Below are 8691 nucleotides of genomic sequence, written 5' to 3'. Positions count from 1 at the left end.
CAGTGCTCTGGCGGCACGCATGCACCCAAACTGCGTGCATGCAATCACGTACAGGTACATGATTTTGCGCACCCGCCACATTGTCGTAGTAAATCTACATGGCGCAGTCCGGAAACGGTTACAATGTAGCCAATAGAGATTTTCGGGTACTGTCATTTTTTTTTTTGGAATGTCAGGGGCTCATTCAATTTTAAGACTTGGCATGTTTGGTATCTATTTACTCAACAACATCATATTTTATATTTTAGCAAAAAAAAATAGGTATTATATTGTGGTGTGTGCACTAAAATGAATTTACCGTGATTGTAAAGTCAGAAGGTTTTTTTATCTTAATGCATCTCTATCCAGCAATGTTACAGGAGAGACTCGGCTGTGCAGGACTCTCCCTCCTCATTGGCTGAGATAGCAGCGTAAGGCCATTGGCTCCCACTGCTGCCACTCAAAGTGAGCCAAAAAGGAGAGAGAGGGAGTGGAGCCCAACCACGGCTCATGTCTGAATGGACACACAGAGCTGCGGCTCAGCTGCCCCCATAGCAAGCTGCTTGCTGTGGGGGCACTCCACAGGGGGGAGGGGCCAGGAGAGCCAGCGGGGAACCCCAGAAGAGGTTTGGGGGGCTGCTCTGTGCAAAACCAACTGCACAGAGGAGGGTAGGTATAACATGTTTGTTATTTTTAAATGAAACTAAAAAAACGGAGGCTTTAGTATCACTTTAAGTGTATTTTTCCTTGAAAATTTGCTTTTTCTAAATGGCTGCGCAAATATTGTGCACCATAAAAAAAATTGCAACAGACACCAGTTTTATTCTCGGGGGCCTCCACTTTCATAAAATACTGTATATAGTGTTTGGGAGTTTAAGTAATTTAATACAAAAATGCTGATTTTACATGTATATGAGAAATGTCAAAATTGATCTGGATAGCAACATTGTAACCAGTGAGAGAGAGAGAGAGAGAGAGACAGACAGAGAGAGAGACAGACAGACAGAGAGAGAGAGAGAGACAGAGAGAGAGAGAGAGAGAGAGAGAGACACAGACAGACAGACAGACAGAACTACATCGGCACCAGGAATTACATGCTCAATCCTCTCACTTCATGCTGAATCTACAGGACAGGAAGTGAAGGTAAATCTCCCCAATGAGGACAAGAATGCCAAAAAGTAAAGTATTATGACATTTTTTTTATAATGTATAATATTTGTAGGTTGTCTCACTAAGTGCTATATAATTCACAGCGGCATTCTTTTCTGTTTTATGATGAATGATAATAATAGTAATAATGATTAAAAAAAAAATTATAGTATACACAATAAAATAATAACAATAAAAAGAATAATAAAAGCAATAATAGAAATAACAATAAAAATATTATAAATAATAACAATACAAATATTAACAATACCAATAATAGCAACAATAAAAATAATAATAGCAATAATAATATTCACAATAAAAAAATAACAATAGTAAGAACAACAAAAACATTAACAATAATAATATTCACAATAAAAATAATAATACAAATAATAATAGCAATAATAATGTTAACAATAAAAATAATAACAACAAAAGCAATAAGAGAAATAATAATAAAAATAACAATATTAATAATAACAATCACAGTAATAATAATAATAGAAGTCGTTGTTGTCCATAGAGATGTGTGATTGGCCCCATCCCCCATACTGTGGCCCCTGGTGTCGGCGGACGGAGCGCAGATCCCGAGCTGTCTCCTGACACTCTCCATCTCTCCCGCGCTGACAGCCGGGGGTCACGTGACCAGGGAAGAGATGCCCGTCTCCTAGGTAACCCTCCCTCCTCTGGTCCTCCTCGTGACGTCTCCGTGCCCGGGCCCCGCCCCCAGGTGTCACTTGGCTTAGGTAGCCGTGCGCGCCGCCGTCGCCAGGGTGACCGGCGCAGCTTGTCCAGGGCCCCGGGGGCGGGATGGAGAGCCCTCTGAACGGGGGACTCCCTCAGGATGAAGCCCCTCCGCTACCCCGGGACCGGCTGTCCGGGCTCCAGAAGGGGAACAGTGTGTGCTCCCGATCGTACTTCGTGGTGGTGATGGTGTTCGTCCATGTCTACATCCTGAATGTCATCGCTCTGCTCCTCTATGTGTACTACAGCAACGGGCCTCTAGGGGGCGACACCACCACCACTACTACTACCTCCTCCTCCACCGGGGGGCCCGACACCCCCACCGACCCGGGACAGGACACCGACTACCGACACCTACCCCGCCTGGAGGGGATCAAGGTAAGTCACCCCCCTCCTCCACACCTACCTGAGTCACCCCCCTCCCCCCCACCTACCTGAGTCACCCCCCTCCCCCCCACCTACCTGAGTCACCCCCCTCCCCCACACACCTACCTGAGTGACACCCCTCCCCCACACACACCTACCTGATTCACCCCCCTCCCCTCCCCCCCACCTACCTGAGTCACCCCCCTCCCCTCCCCCCCACCTACCTGAGTCACCCCCCTCCCCCCCACCTACCTGAGTCACCCCCCTCCCCCACACACCTACCTGAGTGACACCCCTCCCCCACACACACCTACCTGATTCACCCCCCTCCCCTCCCCCCCACCTACCTGAGTCACCCCCCTCCCCTCCCCCCCACCTACCTGAGTCACCCCCCTCCCCCCCACCTACCTGAGTCACACCCCTCCCCCACACACCTACCTGAGTCACACCCCTCCCCCACACACCTACCTGAGTGACACCCCTCCCCCACACACACCTACCTGATTCACCCCCTCCCCCCCCACCTACCTGAGTCACACCCCTTCTCCCCCACCTACCTGATTCACCCCCCTCCCCCACACCTACCTGATTCACCTCCACCTACCTGAGTCACCCCCCTCCCCCCCACCTACCTGATTCACCCCCCTCCCCCCACTTACCTGAGTCACCCCCCCTCCCCCACACACACCTACCTGAGTCACCCCCCCTCCTCCACACCTACCTGAGTCACCCCCCTCCCCCCCACTTACCTGAGTCACCCCCCCAACACACCTACCTGAGTTACCCCCCTCCCCCCACACCTACCTGAGTCACCCCCCTCCCCCCACACCTACCTGAGTTACCCCCTTCCCCCCACACCTACCTGAGTCACACCGCTCCTCCCCCACCTACCTGAGTCACACCGCTCCTCCCCCACCTACCTGAGTCACCCCCCCTCCCCCCCACTTACCTGAGTCACCCCCCCAACACACCTACCTGAGTCACCCCCCTCCCCCCACACCTACCTGAGTCACCCCCCTCCCCCACACCTACCTGAGTCACCCCCTCCCCTTCCTCACACAACTACCTGAGTCACACCCCTCCCCCACACTTACCCGAGTCACTCCCCTCCCCCCACATCTACCTGAGTCACACCCTCCCCTCCCCCACACACCTACCTGAGTCACACCCCTCCCCTCCCCCAAACCTACCTGAGTCACACCCTCCCCTCCCCCACACACCTACCTTAGTCACCCCCTCCCCCACACCTACCTGAGTCACACCCCTCCCCCCCACACACCTACCTGAATGACCCCCCCCTCCCCCACTTATAGAGCACCTACCTGAGTGACACCCCTACCCTACACCTACCTGAGTGATATCCCCCCTCCCCCACATAGCACACCTACCTGAGAGATAACCCCTCCCCCACATATAGCCCCCCTTACATTAGGGACCCCATCAGAGTCCCCCCTTACATCAGGGTCCCTATCAGAGCCCCCCTCTTACGTCAAGGTCCCCATCAAACCCCACCCACTTACGTCAGGGTCATAAACAGAGTTCTCCCTTACATCCGGGGTCCCCATCAGAGCCCCCCCCTTATTCTAGAGTCCCTATCAGAGTTTTCCCTTACATTAGGGTCCCTATCAGAGTCCTTTTTACAGTCCCCCCTTACTTTAGAGTTTCCCTTACTTCAGAGTCCCCCCTTATCACTGTAGGTCTTACAGTGCCAGGTGGCAGGGCAGGTCTGGGTGGAGGAAGTTCTGTCCTGCGAACGATGGGGCAAGCATGTGATTGGTTGTTAGGACACTGTGGAGGAGAGGAGAAGTGGAGACCATAGGCAACCTCCTCTGCCGGGAATTCTCAATCAGTGCCCACGGAGGACACACCACGGGGTCAGCGGGGCCGGATGTGGCCCACGGGCCGTAGTTTGGAGAGCCCTGAATTAGATAATTTATCTCCCCATTACCCACCTAACACTGAGATATCAGCTCTTGGGGGGCAGACCGGTGTCTGGATCTTCTCACACACAGAGGCTCTGACCTTCTCCTCATCTTCCTCTAAACCTCCTCCTCATCTTCCTCTAAACCTCCTCCTCATCTTCCTCTTACCTCCTCCTCATCTTCCTCTGACCTCCTCCTCATCTTCCTCTTACCTCCTCCTCATCTTCCTCTGACCTCCTCCTCATCTTCCTCTAAACCTCCTCCTCATCTTCCTCTAAACCTCCTCCTCATCTTCCTCTAAACCTCCTCCTCATCTTCCTCTAAACCTCCTCCTCATCTTCCTCTAAACCTCCTCCTCATCTTCCTCTGACCTCCTCCTCATCTTCCTCTGACCTCCTCCTCATCTTCCTCTGAACTCCTCCTCATCTTCCTCTAATCCTCCTCCTCATCTTCCTCTAAACCTCCTCCTCATCTTCCTCTAAACCTCCTCCTCATCTTCCTCTAAACCTCCTCCTCATCTTCCTCTAAACCTCCTCCTCATCTTCCTCTTACCTCCTCCTCATCTTCCTCTAAACCTCCTCCTCATCTTCCTCTAAACCTCCTCCTCATCTTCCTCTAAACCTCCTCCTCATCTTCCTCTAAACCTCCTCCTCATCTTCCTCTTACCTCCTCCTCATCTTCCTCTGACCTCCTCCTCATCTTCCTCTAAACCTCCTCCTCATCTTCCTCTTACCTCCTCCTCATCTTCCTCTTACCTCCTCCTCATCTTCCTCTTACCTCCTCCTCATCTTCCTCTTACCTCCTCCTCATCTTCCTCTAAACCTCCTCCTCATCTTCCTCTGAACTCCTCCTCATCTTCCTCTAATCCTCCTCCTCATCTTCCTCTAAACCTCCTCCTCATCTTCCTCTAAACCTCCTCCTCATCTTCCTCTAAACCTCCTCCTCATCTTCCTCTAATCCTCCTCCTCATCTTCCTCTAAACCTCCTCCTCATCTTCCTCTAATCCTCCTCCTCATCTTCCTCTAAACCTCCTCCTCATCTTCCTCTAAACCTCCTCCTCATCTTCTTCTAAACCTCCTCCTCATCTTCCTCTAAACCTCCTCCTCGTCTTCCTCTAAACCTCCTCCTCATCTTCCTCTAAACCTCCTCCTCATCTTCCTCTGACCTCCTCCTCCTCATCTTCCTCTGACCTCCTCCTCCTCATCTTCCTCTGACCTCCTCCTCCTCATCTTCCTCTGACCTCCTCCTCATCTTCTGTATCTGCACAATATCAGAGGCACTCCGAAAAAAGTGGATTAACCTTCAGTGACCTCTGTGTCTCCCATATCACATCGCTCATGTCTGTCCCAGATCTCATTTCTTTTCACATCCGTCCAATCACACGCAATCAGCACTTATCCTAACTGACCTAATGTGGTCCGGTGGGGGGGGGGATTTTACTACAGAAAGAGATGAAAGAACAATTCCAGGCTATAGGAGGGACCAATCAGTGAGCTGCTATTCCTATCCAGGAAACAATACAAAATAAACTTTCAAATATACAATATCTCACAAAAGTAAGTACACCCCTCACATTTGTGTAAATATTTTATTCTATCTTTTCATGTGACAACACTGAAGAAATGACACTTTGCTACAATGTAAAGTAGTGAGTGTACAGCTTGTATAACAGTGTAAATTTGCTGTCCCCTCAAAATAACTCAACACACAGCCATTAATGTCTAAACCGCTGGCAACAAAAGTGAGTACACCCCTAAGTGAAAATGTCCAAATTGGGCCCAAAGTGTCAATATTTTGTGTGGCCACCATTTTTTTCCAGCACTGCCTTAACCCTCTTGGGCATGGAGCTCACCAGAGCTTCACAGGTTGCCACTGAAGTCCTCTACCACTCCTCCATGATGACATCCTGGAGCTGGCGGATGTTAGAGACCTTGCGCTCCTCCACCTTTCGTTTGAGGATCCCCCCACAGATGCTCAATAGGGTTTAGGTCTGGAGACATGCTTGGCCAGTCCATCACCTTTACCCTCAGCTTCTTTAGCAAGGCAGTGGTCACCTTGGAGGTGTGTTTGGGGTCGTTATCATGTTGGAATACTGCCCTGCGGCCCAGTCCCGAAGGGAGGGATCACGCTCTGCTTCAGTATGTCACAGTACATGTTTGCATTCATGGTTCCCTCAATGAACTGTAGCTCCCCAGGGCCGGCAGCACTCATGTAGCCCCAGACCATGACACTCCACCACCATGCTTGACTGTAGGCAAGACAAACTTGTCTTTGTACTCCTCACCTGGTTGCCGCCACACAAGCTTGACACCATCTGAACCAATTAAGTTTATCTTGGTCTCATCAGACCACAGGATATGCTTCCAGGAATCCATGTCCTTAGTCTGCTTGTCTTCAGCAAACTGCGGGCTTTCATGTGCATCATCTTTAGAAGAGGCTTCTTTCTGGGACGACAGCCATGCAGACCAATTTGATGCAGTGTGCGGCGTATGGTCTGAGCACTGACAGGCTGACCCCCCCCACCCCTTCAACCTCTGCAGCAATGCTGGCAGCACTCATACGTCTATTTCCCAAAGACAACCTCTGGATATGACCCTGAGTACGTGCACTCAACTTCTTTGGTCAACCATGGCGAGGCCTGTTCTGAGTGGAACCTGTCCTGTTAAACCGCTCTATGGTCTTGGCCACCGTGCTGCAGCTCAGTTTCAGGGTCTTGGCAATCTTCTTATAGTTATGTTGAACTTCCAGTGACCAGTTGAGAGAGTGAGAGCGATAACACCAAATTTAACACACCTGCTCCCCGTTCACTACCTGAGACCTTGTAACACTAAGGGGTTATATGATACCGGGGAGGGAAAATGGCTAAGTGATGTGATCACTGGGTCCTTGTGTTTCTCTATGCAATGCAAGCAGATCATGGCTGGTGCGAGGGGCATGCAGGGTTGCTTGCTGTACATAGCTTCCTGAATACATCACAGCACCCGGCCTCAGTACTCTTCCCAAGAGTCCTCATTCCTGATGCAAGCAGTGGGCTGGCTCTTGGGAGGGGTTATGCAAATATTAAATGCCTTGATGGGTAGGTATCAGTCTGGAGGAGTGATCAATCATAAGCAGACTGTATTTGCATGCAGACCCCACTAGGTAAAAAACCTCATGTGATGCTGAGCCTATATGAATAAAATAACTGAAATCCCATAAATAAAATGGATGGGCCAGCAACAGTCAGGCTGGGAAGGAAAGGGAGAGATGATGCTGGGTGTCCTCCAGCCAACAATGGGGCAGACTCTATCTGACTTGCTGCAACTTCTGATATATTGTGAGAGGCTCACAGTGTGCAGCGTACAGTCGTACTAGTTCTTTGTACTGAACATTTGGCATCATCTAGTGCTTTACTGTCTCTGGCCCACCCCATCAAAGCTGCGGGCACTTGAGAGGAGTACTGAGGCTGGGTGCTGTGATGTTTTCAGGAATCCATGTACAGCACCCTGCCAGCCCCTTCCACCAGCCATGAAGTACCTGCATTGCACAGAGAAGCACAGAAGACCCAGTGCTGTTGGATATAAGAGGGTACAAGGATTATTTGTATCTTTGTGTTTGACTTATTCTAGTTAGAGAAAATTGAGTACTGTCCGTGATACTTGTTTTATTTGCACTAACATACAATTTTTCAGGACAAGCTTTCGGGGTATGTCCCCTTCTTCATACCCCGAAAGCTTGTCCTGAAAAACTGTATGTTAGTGCAAATAAAAAAAGTATCACGGACAGTACTCAATTTTCTCTGTCACAATTGCACTAATACGGCTACAACAAATCAAGTACTTATTCTAGTTGGAAGCTGTTTCATTATTCTATCGGGGGATTTTTATGAAAACTGGTGCACATAGAATCTGGTGCATAGTAACCAATCAGCTTCCAGGTTTTATTGCCAAAGCCTAATTGAACAAGCTGAAGTTAGGAGCTGATTGATTCCCATGCCCAGCGGCATCAGATTCTGAGTGCTCCAATTTTAGTAAATCACCACCTATGTGATAAATAATCATCATAGTAGTTTCTTCCATCTTTGGGGACCAAAGAAATTTAGTGGGGGGTGTGTGTGCAGCCAGTGACTGGGCCTAAAATAAGCAATGTTTTGAAAATGTTTTTAAAATTTAAAACATAATAACGAGGGGGCGGGGGAAAAGGGAAGGTGAAATCTAAGCAGATTAAACTTCAGCTTTAAATGTGTCCAATGTCATCCACCGTCACCACAAGATACAAAATAGTGTCTTATTTATGGCCGCATCCATGTTCTGCGATGCGCCCGTTCAGAGATGACAGGATCTTCACATTCTAACCGATCGGTTAGTGAAAAGCTCTGGTGTCCCCCGGAGCAGTGTGGTATTATATATGACCCCCTGTGACCTGATAAATCCTTTTATGTTTTTCAGGTCGGTCACAAGCAGAAGATCGAGCTCATTCCCAACAAAATCCAGCAAATAGAGACGCTGAGTCTAAAGCCTCTTCTGTTCGGTAAGAGATTTTCTGCCTG

At 49.4% G+C, this 8691-nt stretch overlaps 1 protein-coding gene across 1 annotated transcript in view; it reads left to right on the top strand.

Annotated features, from left to right (window-relative positions):
- Positions 1 to 1814: 1814 nt before the first annotated feature.
- The window catches only part of P4HTM (prolyl 4-hydroxylase, transmembrane), an 82485-nt gene continuing 75608 nt past the window's right edge, over positions 1815 to 8691 (top strand). The window contains exons 1-2 of the mRNA XM_073591834.1: positions 1815 to 2253; positions 8591 to 8672. Coding sequence (XP_073447935.1) covers positions 1942 to 2253; positions 8591 to 8672 — 394 coding nt within the window. The 5' untranslated portion in view covers positions 1815 to 1941. The remainder of the gene's footprint in view (positions 2254 to 8590; positions 8673 to 8691) is intronic.

The sequence above is a fragment of the Aquarana catesbeiana genome, linkage group LG07, assembly GCF_042186555.1.
Source record: "Aquarana catesbeiana isolate 2022-GZ linkage group LG07, ASM4218655v1, whole genome shotgun sequence".
Taxonomy (NCBI): Eukaryota; Metazoa; Chordata; class Amphibia; order Anura; family Ranidae; genus Aquarana; species Aquarana catesbeiana.
The sequence above is the reverse complement of the archived record's forward strand: the minus strand, read 5'-3'. Positions and strand labels throughout refer to the sequence as shown.